A 15,673-nucleotide genomic window follows, 5' to 3' on the forward strand; every position below is an offset into this window, starting at 1 on the left:
AAATTAGAGCTCAACAAACTGTGGCTGTATCAAAACAGTAAATATCATTACTGACATAAATTATCTGGAAAAAACGATCAATACAAACCACACAATGAACTTTATAGTTACCTCAAAATGATACCTCTCATTTGCCACAAACAGCTAGACTTAAAAAATGGCCGATCTATCCCCAGGGGCAGAGGTGGTGGAGGGATGGAAAACAAAATAGATCCCCCTTTCAAAATGGTAAGTGACACTTGCCCAAAGGGCTGCTCCAAAACATTCATAAACAATATACTCCCTGGTGTCTAGAGCTTTTACCCCCCCTCCACCCTCCAGGAGCTGATCGGCCTAAAACTTGGCTGCTCTGCCCCCCCCCCCCCGGGACAGAAAACAGCCAAACATGTCCCCGATAATGGGAAGCAATCTTTGCACTAGGGGCCGTTCCCCAACATTCATAAGCAGTACACTCCCTAGTGTTTTGTCGTTTTCCACCCCCTTGGGTGCAGATCAGACTAGAAATTGGCTCATCAGCCCATGGGGGGCATATTCCTTTATGTGCTGGAAGCAAATGGTAATGATGTTGGTGCACCATGTGCACTCTCATGTCATTGGATCGCCGGGGGATGGGTCAGGGGTGGCAACAGAAATGCTTCCGTTGCCATCCTTGGTGGGGCATGTGGTGAGGTGGGCCCATGGGGGAGCACCGGCGCTTTCCCCATGGTGGGGGCTAGGACATGCTAAAGGCTTCCACAGCACCCAAGCACCGCAGCGGTGAACAGCTCCAGGACATCCTGAGCACTCAAGGGGCTAATTTAAAGGAGAATTGATGCAGGGCATGTAGTGTCTTCCCATTGGTGGTGTGTTCAATGGACGTATAAAAGAGTGTATATTGCACTCTCACTCACACTCACATCTCATTACAGTCTCTCACATCCCATTTCCTCTCACACCTACTCTGTCGGAGCTCTGTCTGGTTTACGAGGCTATTAATAGATTTTAAACAAGCATTGGCATAGCCAATAGGTCTCGCCTTTGGGACCTTATAAGTGTTTAGGGGACTGTTCTCAGGACACCCCCGCGCTGCACGGCCCCCAGCTGTGTGTGTTTCCCCTCGTGTGCCGTAGCTGCTGCTCGCAGCCTGGTTCTGCCGTCTGCCTGCCGTTCTGTCCCCCAGCTATTTTGACTGTTTCTGCGTTCAACTGTTGTACTTTGTGCTTCATTGTGTATAATATTGTTTATTTTGTACTTGTTCCCGCTCTGCCGCCTGCCCCGCTCTCCGCTTCCCGCCACCGCCGTTCTCGCGGCCACGCCCCCTTTTCCCGCGTCATCCCCGCTCCCGCCTCCCAGCTGCTCCTTCCTCCCACTTGTCCATAAATGGCGACCGCGCGGTGCAGGTGAGTGTGACCTGTTCTCAGGACACCCCCGCGCCGCACGGCCCCCAGCTGTGTGTGTTTCCCCTCGTGTGCCGTAGCTGCTGCTCGCAGCCTGGTTCTGCCGTCTGCCTGCCGTTCTGTCCCCCAGCTATTTCGACTGTTTCTGCGTTCAACTGTTGTACTTTGTGCTTCATTGTGTATAATATTGTTTATTCTGTACTTGTTCCCGCTCTGCCGCCTGCCCCGCTCTCCGCTTCCCGCCGCCGCCGTTCTCGCGGCCACGCCCTCTTTTCCCGCGTCATCCCCGCTCCCGCCTCCCAGCTGCTCCTCCCTCCCACTTAGCCATAAATGGCGACCGCACGGACGCGCAGCAGTCATGCGCAGCGGGCGCGCCGATTGTGCGCCGAAGGCGCGCCAAATGCAAGCCCGTCTGCACCCGTCCACGCCTGGACCGCGCCCAGTGCCAGGACCCCTGGCCCCCGCCGACGCAAGACTACCCGACGGACCTACGACGCCGCCACCCTCAACGCTCTCAATGCCGGCCGGAACCCTGCCTGCTTCCGAGCCACCCCGAGACGCACCTACGGACCCTTCGCCTGCCAAGTCTGCCGATTCAACTGCCTCCGGACCTGCACCACCCCCGCCAAGTTGAGCACCAGCAGCAACCACCTGAAGTGCATCCTGCTCAACACCCGCTCCGTCCACAGGCACGCCGTGGAACTCTGGGACCTGCTCGACGCGATAGCACCAGACGTCGCCTTCCTCACCGAAACCTGGATGAACGCCTCCTCAGCGCCCGACATCGCCATAGCCATCCCGGACGGATACAAGATCACCCGGAAGGACCGCGTCAACCAGACGGGAGGAGGCATCGCCATCTTACACAAGAACACCATCCGCATCTCGACTAACTCCGACGAAACCTTCACCGCCGCCGAACACCTCCACTTCCAGATACACACCGACCCCAAGACCACCCTCCGAGGCACCCTCATCTACAGACCCCCGGGACCATGCACACAATTCAGTGACGACATCGCAGACTTCATCGGCCCGCACGCCCTTCCCTCCGCCGACTACATCCTCCTAGGAGACCTCAACTTCCACCTGGAGAACAACAATGACAGAAACACCACCGCCCTGCTGGACAACCTCGCCAACCTCGGACTCAAGCAACTGGTGAACACCCCCACCCACTACGCCGGCCACACGCTTGACCCCGTCTTCTCATCCAGCAAGCACATCTCCTTCAGCCACTCCACCGGACTCCACTGGACCGACCACAGCTGCGTCCACTTCAGCTTCAGAAGAACTACGACCCACCACCACCCGCAACAGGTTCCCCGCCGGAGCTGGAGCAAGATCACCGCCGAGCAGCTCACCGCCTCCCTCAGCCAGAACACCCCCACCAGCACAACGGACCCCAACGAAGCAGCCAGCAACCTCACCAAGTGGCTGACCGCCTGCGCCGATGACATCGCACCACTAAAGAACCCTCCCAGCAGACCCGGCAGCAAGAAAACCCCCTGGTTCACCGACGAACTCAAGGAATCCAAGAAGAACTGCTGCACCCTCGAGAAAGCCTGGCGGCTCGACCAGGCCACACACAACAGGACCGCCCTCAAGCACGCCACCCGCAAACACCATCAGCTGATCCGCGCCACCAAGATGTCGGCACTCAAAGAACGACTGGACAACAACGCCCACGACAGCAAGGAACTCTTCAGCATCGTCAAAGAGTTCTCCAACCCCAGCGCCGGAAACAACGACATCACTCCCTCGCAAGACCTCTGCGACTCACTCGCCTCGTTCTTCCACCGCAAGATCGCCGACATACACAACAGCTTCGACGCACAGACCACGCACCCTACCACCGAACCAACGCCTGCCACCACCACCTTCTGCAACTGGACCCCGATCAGCACCCAAGACACCACCCGCACAATGAACTCCATCCACTCCGGATCACCAACCGACCCCTGCCCCCACCACGTCTTCAACAAGGCCGACTCCGTCATCGCACCCCATCTCCGGGACATCATCAACTCCTCCTTCCACACCGCCACCTTCCCGGAGAGCTGGAAGCACGCCGAGCTTACCGCCCTCCTGAAGAAACCAACGGCGGACTCCACCGACCTCAAGAACTACCGTCCCATCTCGCTCCTTCCTTTTCCAGCCAAAGTCATCGAGAAGACCGTCAATAGACAGCTCGCCGCCTTCCTCGAGACGAACGGATCCCTCGACCCCTCGCAGTCCGGATTTCAGGCCAACCACAGCACCGAGACCGCCCTAATCGCAGCCACCGACGACATCAGAACCCTGATCGACAACGGGCAAACAGCGGCCCTCATCCTCCTGGACCTCTCTGCGGCATTCGACACTGTCTGCCACCGCACCCTAGTGAAACGCCTCAGCAACATCGGAATCCGAGAGAAAGCACTGGAGTGGTCCATCTCGTTCCTCGCCGGAAGAACCCAGAGAGTCCGCCTGCCCCCGTTCAGATCCGAGGGCACCGAAGTCACCTGCAGCGTACCACAAGGATCTTCACTCAGCCCAACCCTCTTCAACGTCTACATGAGCCCCCTCGCAGCCATCGCACGCCAACACAACCTCAACATCATCTCCTATGCCGACGACACCCAGCTGATCCTCTCCCTCACCAACGACCCCACCACCGCCGGAACCAGCCTACACGAAGGGATTAAAGACGTCGCCGACTGGATGAAGAACAGCCGCCTTAAACTGAACTCAGACAAGACGGAAGTCCTCATCCTGGGATCATCACCCTCCGCCTGGGACGACTCCTGGTAGCCCCCGGCCCTGAGCACCGCTCCCAAGCCAATGGACCACGCACGCAACCTGGGCTTCATCCTGGACTCCTCCCTGTCGATGACCAGACAAGTCAACGCCGTCTCATCTTCATGCTTCAACACCCTGCGTATGCTCCGCAAGATCTTCAGATGCATCCCCACTGAAACCAGGAAGACCGTTACCCAGGCACTCGTCACCAGCCGACTGGACTACGGGAACACCCTCTACGCCGGAACCACAGCCAAACTTCAAAAAAGACTCCAACGCATCCAGAACGCCTCCGCACGACTCATCCTGGACATCCCCCGACACAGCCACATCACCGGACACCTGAGAGACCTGCACTGGCTCCCCGTCAGCAAGAGAATCACGTTCAGACTCCTCACCCACGCACACAAGGCTCTCCACGACCTGGGCCCCAAGTACCTCAACGACCGCATGACCTTCTACATGCCCACCCGCCAGCTACGATCGACCAGCCACGCCCTCGCCACCGTACCACGCATCCGCAGAGCCACCGCCGGAGGAAGATCCTTCTCCTACCTGGCAGCCACGACTTGGAACTCCCTCCCCACCCACCTTCGGCGAACCCAAGACCATCTCTCCTTCAGGAAGCAGCTCAAGATCTGGCTGTTCAAGCAGTAACTTACCCCCCTCCCCCAGCGCCTTGAGACCCTCCCGGGTGAGTAGCGCGCTTTACAAATGCCTTGATTGATTGATTGATTGATTGATTGATTGATTGATTGATTTAGCCATGCAACAGTAGCATAACTAAATACTTATAAGGTCCCAAAAGCGAGACCTATTGGCTATGCAAAGCGGCCGCGAAAGTGAAAGTGATCGCGATCACCATCACACATCAAAGCGGCCGCGAAAGTGAAAGTAATCGCGGTAAAGCGCGGCGCGCGCGCCCGCGCACATGCACTGTAGCTCTAGGCTGGCCTGGTAGCACTTTTTGGAGCCCTCTCAATAAGTCTCGCCAGACCAGCGCATGCGCTGGGTCAGGCAAGACCTAAAAAGGAGTGTTCCGTTCAACTGTTTTAAAAAAAATCTTGGATACAGACACCTACTCCTTACTGAACGCAGTAAGGCGTAGGTGAGCCAACCTTGCCAACAGCATAGCACCTTGTGAATCCTTGTAACCCTGCATTCTAATCTACCTGAAATTTGATGCGGTAGGCATGCTTGCCATTTCTTTTCTACTCTCTTTACCAGACTACATAAAGGTGGTGCTGCTGTTGTGTGGACCTTCATAGCTGCAAAGTGTCCCCATGGTGAATGTCTCACTTTTAGTCAGCCCTGCCCTTTTAACAGAAAACCAGATTGTATTCTAGAACTTGAAATTGTGCTGCTAACACTATAACTATGGGCTCAAAACACTAGCAGAAAAGTGCAGTTGGGTAAAAATCCAGGATTAGCTGACGGTATAACACATTACAACGATACCTAGCAGCTATGAATGTTTTTGCAATGGGGAAAGTTATGTGTCATGTTTTCACCAGTATCCCTAGTGCATGGTGAAAGCACTCTTTTATCAAATACCTGTCACCATACCATGCATTTAATGTTTAAAGTCTTGGGTATTTGGCAGTTGACCTGCTATCAATACTGGCTTGTTAGAAAAGGGGACCGATGTACCAAATAGTTTTACCCATTCTTACCATGAGGGAAAATGTGATAGTACATATTGGCCAGCCATTTCACCTATCGGTGAAAGAATTAAGCACTGCCAAAACATCAAATATGATTTTAATATTCCCAGATTCTCTATAGTATTCAAAATAAATAATGAGTCCAAAAACATGCTTCTGATCCCTACACCTTTAATTCAAGCACAAAAAACTGAAAGGAAAAAAAGGAAGAGGAACCAATATCTTAGTGACACCCTAAACTGCAAAACTCAGGCAGAATAATCTTAGACATATATTTCTTGCTCCTACCTTTTATGATAAAACTTACATTGAATTAGCGCCATTGAGGAAGAAATAAAACGTGACTCATTCTCTCTCACTTTCTATTCTTTCAAATGGATTTTAGTTTGTGGCTTTGCAACCATTTATCAGAGTTTGTATGTTTACACTGATCACGGCTGTTCCCCTAGGTGGGGATTTATCAGTTATTATAGGTTTAAACTTAAAACAGGACAGCCTACTTATTGAACAGGCCAATAAATACGTAAAACTATACAGATGCTTTGAAGAAGTTAGCCAGTACAGTTTGTTAAACCTTTCTCTAGCCAAGTATTTACAGCATCTTTTATTCCATTTTCAAATATGTATTGTTATTTGAACTATTGGATATTCACTACAATGTAAATAGGGTTTCCACATGGCAAACACAGAATAAAGAAGTGGTGCTTAACACAAAACAAAGTGAACCAGTTATCTCAAAATACTTTTGTGTGAGGGTAGAATGAAAGTCTTTGTGCTCAAATGTAATGTACTCTGCCTTCCATATTATGGCACATAACATGTCATTCTAAAACATTGAGGTATCTTGGTAGCTCATTGCAACTTCTGCATAGAGCTATATGTGACCAGCAACGTTTAGATTTAGATCATGTATCTATAGTTTGCATAGAGTAACAGAGTGTTGGTAAGTTTGTATTAGTACACTTGCCATTTATAGTGAGTGTATAAATAATAACATGAATGAACAAGCTAATTATAAATTAATTGAGGAAATAAATATATAGTGCAGCACTGTAAACTATCTCTCCTCCACGTGTTTCTTGATTAGAAAGAATTGGCAGATAGAGTAAGTAGAAGTGATGAGTTTCAGGTTTTTCTGGTTTCGTATTGACGGTGAGGTAGTTTGCTTTGTATGAGAAGGCCTAGGGAGCGTGTTTCATAGCTTTAGATCTTGAAGTGTGATGTTATTTCCTCCTACACAGCGTGATCTAAAGGCAGTTTTGTTGGATGAATGTAGTGGAACAAAACCACAAAGTGACATTAGCTTGAACTGACACATTATACAAGCAAACTATTATATTTCTTGAGTCAAGCACCAGGACTAAGGTTGAATATGCTGGCATAGGAGTTGAAGACAGTGTGGGGAAAGCCAGTGAATTTGAGTGGCCAGTCACTTTTTAAGACTTAATCTTGCCATCAGTTTTCCCCATGGCCAGAAACATTACATTTCATCGGGGCACCCCCATTCTCAACATATTCTTATATTTGATTACAAAGAACTCTGTATCTAATTGTTAATTGCACCCTGCCTCAATAATTGTGGGCAGTAATATTAAAATATAACCAATGTTTGATATGATTCCTGGTAACTAAATATTATATCTGCCAAATGAATGGTGTGGTCCATGTTACAATATTTGACAGTGATTTTCTGCAGACTGCACATGCTTTCAATATGTGAAAACATAATAAATTCAGCCTTGAAACTTTTTCTTGTTTAGGAATGGAGGACAGCATTTCAGTGGGAAAGAAAGATGATGGATTACATAATCGCCCTGAAGTGAAAGGTATAAATAAATGTGATACGTCAACTGAGTCTCAATATGAAAAGAGCACCTTTGGTTGTGTTTGTGACCTGTTTCATTTTGTTATGTGTCTCCCCTGGACGATCCTTTGTACCACAGGGAATGAAAGTGCAGCTTCTTCCATTATCAGCGCAAGGTTATTCTGTCCTTTGAGTCAGGCATCAGCCATCATCTTTTAATCATTCAAGTTGAGAACGAAGTTCTATGTGACTCCTTTTTCATCGTTTGGAAAACACTGCTCTAAAGCCACATCTTCATGTCGGAATTGCATTTCCTACTGGGCGAAGGGGGGTATTAATGCCTAACCGGCTCTCGTACAGCATTCTCAGACTGAGGGTGCTCCTGACAACACCCTGCCATTTGCATGGCTGACTGAAGTAGGAACCATCAATCACGCCTACAACCAGTGCTTAATTTGTAAAACAATAGTTGCCGGCACTTTTCTCAGGAGGCCACTACAGCTTGCACCACCCATTGTCCCCACCAGTGCAGCCAGTGCCAGCAACAACACAACTATTAACTACCACACTCCTACAGGTGTGACAGGTAAGACTATTCCAGGCCCCCAAAGCTATAAGAGCAGCTTGGGAGGCAGGTATTAGTAGTTTTTTTAATGTATACTGAACTAATAAGAACTGTTGTTCTCATCTCCAAATTACACAAACAGTGTCACCATGTGGCAGGCTGTCATAAGTGCTGCGTTGACAATTAAGTGCCGGTGCTGAGCACCAGAAATCACTGGATCAAATTAAGCACTGCCTACAACCCATGAAGACTGCAGTTCAACAATCATCTTTGATTTACACACCTAATCAATAGAGTGGCTAAAGGACCACCCTCTTTCCCAGGCTACTAAGAAGGATCCTGCCACTGTTCCAGTTGCCATACCACATTGAACGTACTAGGACCCTGCTGCTCACAAACTGTGACTATTGTAGCTTTACCTGTGCCGGAGTTCCAGAGAAGGAGGCCACATAGATACACAGCCTGCAAAATCAAGTACCTAAGCTCTGCCTCATTTGAAAAAAGTGGACCACATTTCTCCATGCTCAAAGATCTTCATCTCTGTGTTTTACAGAAAGTCAAACTCAAAAACCTTTTGTACTGTCTTCAAAGCAGAGTAGGCCTGATAACACAACGCATTGTTGTTTTGTGTCAAAGTAGGGAAAGGAGCCGATATTGTAAAGTGCCTGAATTGCAGACTGTGAATGACCAAACTCCGGGATCCCAAGCGGCTTTCTATACATAATTTTATGACGCGGCTAAATTTGCGATCACCTGGCAGCAATGTCTCCTTACTCCTATAAGGTTTAAAACGACATAATGCCTCGCCATGCATACCAGCATCATTGTTCATGTATATACTATGCATCACAAACTGAATTACCATTGTCATTTGTCTCACTCTTGGCAATGCCATTGTATTACTTACTCGTGAGAGGGATTTGTAATTTAATGTTTGTAAGTGAAAGTAAATTATCAATTTTAATGAATGGCACTCATTTTGGCCCGCATTTTAAACCAGTGGTTCTGCTCTGGCTCACCTTGTCCTCCAGATGTGCTGACATGCACCATCTAATAGACACATTGATCACAATAGCATGTGTGCATCCCTCTTTGTATCACTAACCAGCCTCTGTACTGTAGCCCGCACAGTCCGGATGGTAGTATTTTCCACAGATGACTGATGAAGGGGATATGAAGGTCTGTGGGGTTCAAACCAAGGAATGACACTCAATGCCCCTTAGCTTATGGTAGCTGAGGGCACCTACCACCCACCCTCCACCCCTGCTGGGCAGGGCCGGACTGGGAACCAAAACCGGCCCTGGCAAAGTGCTCGGCAGCTCCCCTCCCCCCCCCCCCCCCCCCCCCGTCTTCCCTGGGGTTGGGGGTGCCGCGGAGCTCTTTGCCAGGGCCGGTTTTCGGCCGATTTTGTTACAGGGCCGAAAAACGGCCCTGTAAGAAAAACGGCCTCCAGGGGCCCAAAACCGGCCCCACCCGTGCGGCGCACCGGGGGATTGCCCGGTGCCCGCTACGGCCAGTCCTGCCCTGCTGCTGGGGCAGGCCAAATGAGAGAAGAAATCAAAATGAAGAAGGCAGAGGAGTGATTCAAAAATAACTTTTTTTGCAAATCAACTGAAACGAGAAATAAAATATTGTGGAGGATGCTTCGGCTGGATGACAACAGCTCTTTACTGAGAAATGTTCAATTGCAAACTTATGCTGTATGTAAACTGTGGAAATTACAGTTAGGAAATCAGAAAGATGCAAGGCACCAGGGAGATATTCAGCCAGTCGCATCAGTAAACAAGCACCTGCAAATGCATCTATAAATGCTCATGCTGCTCTAATTCTGCTCACTTCACACTTCAGAGCAGCAGGCGGAGCTTTCCTTTCTTAAACTCAAGGCAAAACGTTAATGACTTCTTTTTCATGAAAACCTACAGAAAAAAAGACAAACGCTTCTATGCTATTTTTATTTTCAGTAAACCTTTGGGAAATTTATTTTGCTTTTATGTCTAAAAAAGCTTCCAAAAGATATTTCGATATTATCTACCTTTTCTCCAGACAAATGTAATGAACATTAATATATAACCCAGATAGACTATAATATGATCTTATTTTTATTTTTTTTATTTTTTTTACTAATTGAAGATTTATTTCTAAGTAGTGTCTGGTTAGAAATATTATCATCCAGTCTGAGTGGACCTGCACCCTTTTCGGCATCACATTAGTCTTTTTGCCTGGTCTTAACATCACCCCTCAGTTAGAATGTAGAGAGTATACCCTCAGTTGAGGATTTGTTCACCTCTTCTGTGCCCATGACGAGATAGTCTCGTCATGGAGCACGGTCGCGCTGTGCCCATGACGAGACTATCTCGTCATGAACCCCACCCACTAATGCAACGCCCGGCACAGGAGGGGGAAAGGGCGTGGCACTGAAGGGGTTAATCAAGATATCTGTAAACAGAAGGGAGCACAAAAACCAGTGCTGATTTACAAAAATCAAAGGCGCCAGGGGGATGGGAAGGATAGCCTGATGATGGGGTGATCGAAACATATAGAGACAGGCAGACAGTACAGAAAGAATTATCCTTTCTACACAGCTTCCTTCAGTTTTCATGCAGCTCATATATATGATTCTGTTATTCATCTAACTCATTCTGAATTGTGGACATAAAACTACCACTACTTACCTGTAGACGCCAGCAGAAGACTCTGCCTGATCTATCTCCATTCAGGACACTGAACTCCAACCAAAATGAGAACTAAGGGACATCAACAACTACAATGCTACATCCTCTCCAACCATGCCTTCGGTTTCTCTCTTCATGTGTTGGCTACTCCCACTCTGGTCTCTTCTATCTGCATGGAATGGTCACTCTTCTCTAGCCTTTCCTCCTAATGGCTCACCCGTCACTTATCGCCAAAAACATTTTTTGCCTAACACAATCTGGCCACACTTCAACAGCGTCCACAAAGCATTCTCGTTCTTCTCCATCCTTTTCTTTGCTGAAGGCCATGGATAGAACCTCATCTGCACCCACACCCTCATCTTTGCAACTTAATAATAACATCGCGTCAACCTCACCTATGGTCTAGTCTAGTCTAGTCTAATGTTTTTGTATAGCGCACATGCCTACTCGGAGGCCTCCCAGAAACCTATAGAAATACCTATACCTATAGAAATATAAAGATCTGCATTTGAGCTCACCTTTGTGCATGGTGGAAGACTTAATACCCTAACCAACTTGACACATCCAATACTATTTTTGATGTGGTTACTTCAGCTTTCGAAGCAGCCAGATTGTCCAACATTTTAAAACCTATTTCTTTCCTGCACACCTATATCAACCAATTCTGCCGGGCTCAGAATTACCTATTGACACTTTTGTGGAAGTAATTGAGGTTTACCACTACAATACCTAACCTTGGCATAGAAGCAGACTTTTTTGCGCATTTATAAATAAGTGCCCAAACTGTTTATCGGCCTTTGGAGTGTTGTTCTGCAGGTCGCGAAGCTTGTCTAATATGTGTATTCTGTGGGTAAGTATTGATACCTTCCTCCATCCGCATCTGGGCACACTTAAGGTTGGCAAGTTTTGTGGCTAGGAAGGTAAATGGATTACTCCTTAACCTCTGCACAAATGGCCTAAAAGGCATGGAATGTGTAGTCATTTCACTTGAACTCCAAAGGTGAGTATGAGCTTTATCACATTCCCTCTGAACAAAAGCTGTCATCCATGAAGCATGTCAGAGTGTGAGGATAGTCTCATGTCAGAGTGTGAGGAGTCTAACACCTTTGTGCTTTGCACTGGAGATCTGGTCTTATAGAGTGGTCCCTATTCTTGTCAGAATATGTTTTTGTAGCTGGCATTGTGGCAAACAGTGTGCGGTATAGTGTGAATGGATGTGTTATTTCAGAGATTGTTCATATTGAGGATGGCTGTTATGTGGGGTGAACATCAATATGGTACTTTTCCAGCACTTGCAAAGCAAATATACTCTACACTCAAATTCTGTAGTGTGTTGATATGTACTATGAATGGTGCGGCTTGAGCCTTGTAATGGTGTTCGTGGTATGGCATATTTTAATAAGTGCTTTGTTGGAATGCCATGCTTTCATTAATGGGCGGAGCTTTTCTGTAAAAGGAATGAGGGATTTTCTGCTACATTCACCAATTTGCTGCAGTTTGGAAGCTCCCTCCCTTTCCAGGAGGATCAGTAGTTTAGTACAATCAGTGTTTACCATTTACCATAAGAGTATGACGTCTGTCTTATTGGGGTCTAATCTGTTTATAATTTGTTTTTTGCCTTTAGAATGTCATAGACGATTTTAAGTACCAAATTGTATGTTCTGGGAGTTACAATCAGCACCAATTCTATGTTTTAATTGCACCTAAAACAGAAGCTAAAATGTACTTACATTTCAAACTCCAGACACTAATTATACTTTGCCCGTGGTTTCTCAGTTAGTTGAGGTCTCTGCTTATGATCCCCATCCATTGTATGCAAGCATTTTCAGTACTTTGGCCTAATCTCTACAAAATCTCAAATTCTGGTTATTTTCTAGTTTATGTTCAAAGATCCCTAAACCCTTGATGATTCGAACACGACTGGTTTATCAAAAAAAATTTAATAAAATTTGAACTACTGAATATATAATTAATTTGATTGTCATCTTAAGTAAAGCTGCATTTTAGTGAAAAGGTATCTTGCAACTTTTCATCAAAGAAAGCTGATAAAGATACTGGCACAGGCCAGCCCTAGAGAGCACTATTGGCAGAAGAGTAGAAATCAAGGTTGAGGAAGAAGACTTTCCGCTACACAGGCTGTAACAAAGGCTACTGGAATTATGCAGCAATGGAGACCCAAATTATGTCGAGATTGACTAAATCATACAGTTTACTCCTAGTCTGAAGTAAATATTTAACTTTTTGGTAATTTACAAAGGGTTTCAGGAGTATTTCTGGGAAGCTGTCACTATCAGAGTTTTGCAAGGAGAACCTCTAGAATGTTTTATAAGCTGCCATGTGACTGTGTGAGTACGACACAAAACAATAAATAAATGCAACCTAGTGCACGTAGATTGTGTCCCTGGGATCATTCTTTATATTTTTTAGGTATTTCATTAATTCCGATTCTCCATCCCCAGCAAATATACCCAGAGACTGCGAACACTCTTATTGTTAAATGTACTATTATGCATTATGTGATTACTGAAGTTGTTTGTCTAACTCCCAGCACTGGCGTACCGAAACTTGAGGGGCCCCCCTGCAAGATACGTGGAAGGGCCCCCTCCGGATCCAATCAGGAGCTCCCCGGCCAATGTGCAGTGCTGAGGGGGCCCCCTGGAGCTTGGCCCCCCCAGCACCGCGGGGACTGCGATGTCTGTGGTACGCCACTGACTCCCAGAGTGGTGACCTAAAAGTCAATTCTTTCTTAAGATGTCAGACATTCTTGGTTTGTGCCAAGTTTATCCTACTTAATCTCATTTCTCCTGAAGCCAGTTGCACAGACTCCAGGCAAGCCATATACCAACTCCTGAATTGGTCCCTATCTTAGCTCAGCATCTGCGATCCCTAAGAGACTTGCCTGTTCCACACAGCAGCCTCCACTTTTGACTGTCCCCGATTCTTTTAGATAGTGCTTTATTGCTAGAAGGACAATTTTCTGATGCATATTTGGTGGCCAAATTGTCAGAACACATGAGCACTAGAGCCTAAAGGATCGTGGACTGATTTTGGAACTGCTTCACCAAGCGGTAAATATTCAACCTTTCCACTCCTGTAGCCTGTTTATGTAGGATCCGTGGACCCCTCTTAATCTATTCTTGAGAAGTTCCCTACCAGGTATGTTAAATCCAGAGGTCACCTAACTATTGATCGTAATAGTAAAGGATTCTTACTTTATTGGATACGGGATGTTTCACCACCTCTTTGGTGTGAGCTTTAATGAGCATTTTCCATTCCTTGGATCTGGGCCCTTGTCAACAGTATTTCCTTATATTTGGAATCACAATAAAATATGCTGATTAAACATTTTAGTACATCACACTACTCAGGTCCAACTACTATCAAATGTTAAACATTATGGCTACACCACCTGTTACACATTATGGCTATACCGCAGTGGGCAAATTCATAATATCTTTATCATGTTAAACAGAATTATATTACTGAATTTGCAAAGCTCCTTTTGTGTCCAGAAACTGAAATGGATTGTGCAATTATTACAACAGGTCTGAAGATAATTTTCTGTCCAGGCCGCTGCATTGGAACTCTGTTGCCTTAGAGATCAATTTTCTGGAGGTTTGCCAACACTGGAGAAAACTCAGTACACTTCTTCCAAGACCAAGGCTTTTCACCTTCCCTGTAGCTTCTGTTTGCTCAGTTATATCCTTGCCCAGAGGCTGCTTCGGTGCCAGCTTGGTATCTACGGCCTTATTATGAGTTTAGAAGTCCGACTGCCATAGAACCAGATCTGGTCCCACAGCAGCCAAGGCGCTGACGGTGCAAAGACCGCCATATCACGAGTTTACCATGGGGCCGGCGGTGTGGATGCAGTGGTGTGTATATTTCACAAATATATTGATGCCTGTGTGTGCATTTCAACTGCATATGTGTTGGATGCACACATATGCATGATATATGTGGAAAAATATCATATACCCATTACCAGGCTTCAGCCCATATGCAGGCAGTCCTGGCAATGAGTATATGGTTAGAAAAGGACTCACCTGAAGATTGCCGCAAACAGGGTTGCAATCCTCGGGTAGAAGATCCTGCTGTGAAGAGGAGACTTGGCGAAAGGGATCCAAGTCAAGATATGCCTGGAAGAAGAAGAAAGGGGTGAGTACGCACCACAAATCCTTTATCACTACCACCTTCAAGCAGACGGTCAGCCCGCCATGGTCCACTCGTGGAACATGGAACTCGTAATGCGCATGGCAGTGTAGTTCCCCTGTACCATCCTATGACAGCTACCTTTCCCCGACAGCAAAACCAGTGGTCTGCTGGTGGACTTGGCGGTCCAGCAGCGGTCTTCGCTAAGCCTATCTGCTCTACTCTTAAGACGGTGGTCGGACCACTGAGCTCACCATGCTCAGATCGACACCGTCGATATGGCAGTCCACATGACGTCCAAACTCGTAAAGGCCCTTAGTCTATTTTAAAATATACCAATGAAATTAAGAGTTGCTGTTTCTTATCCTATAATCTGAAATAATGACACAGAGGACATGGTTTGGTGACCATCCCAGAGAGAGTGCTATGGGTGAAGTGAACTGAGGGAGCACACTAAAAAGATGAGTAGAAGTGGAGTTCTTGGTAGTTCTGATGTAGCACTTACCTAGCACCATGGTGAAAAGAAGTGCTTTACAGAGAACCACCTTCGGGTAACAAAAACCTCTCAAATTAAGACAAAATAGAACATGATGTTGTGTGTTCAGTCAAAACAAGGATGTGATGGGGAGGTAGCAGGCAAGGATCTGGGACAGATGTAGACA

The 15,673-nt window shown here is 47.1% G+C and overlaps 1 protein-coding gene across 1 annotated transcript in view; it reads left to right on the top strand.

Moving 5' to 3' along the window:
- Nucleotides 1-15,673, top strand: part of TMEFF1 (transmembrane protein with EGF like and two follistatin like domains 1) — a 668,539-nt gene that overhangs the window by 639,885 nt on the left and 12,981 nt on the right. The window contains exon 7 of the mRNA XM_085606812.1: nucleotides 7,582-7,647. Coding sequence (XP_085462938.1) covers nucleotides 7,582-7,647 — 66 coding nt within the window. The remainder of the gene's footprint in view (nucleotides 1-7,581; nucleotides 7,648-15,673) is intronic.

Source organism: Triturus cristatus, chromosome 5_2, assembly GCF_964204655.1.
Source record: "Triturus cristatus chromosome 5_2, aTriCri1.1, whole genome shotgun sequence".
Classification (NCBI taxonomy): domain Eukaryota; kingdom Metazoa; phylum Chordata; class Amphibia; order Caudata; family Salamandridae; genus Triturus; species Triturus cristatus.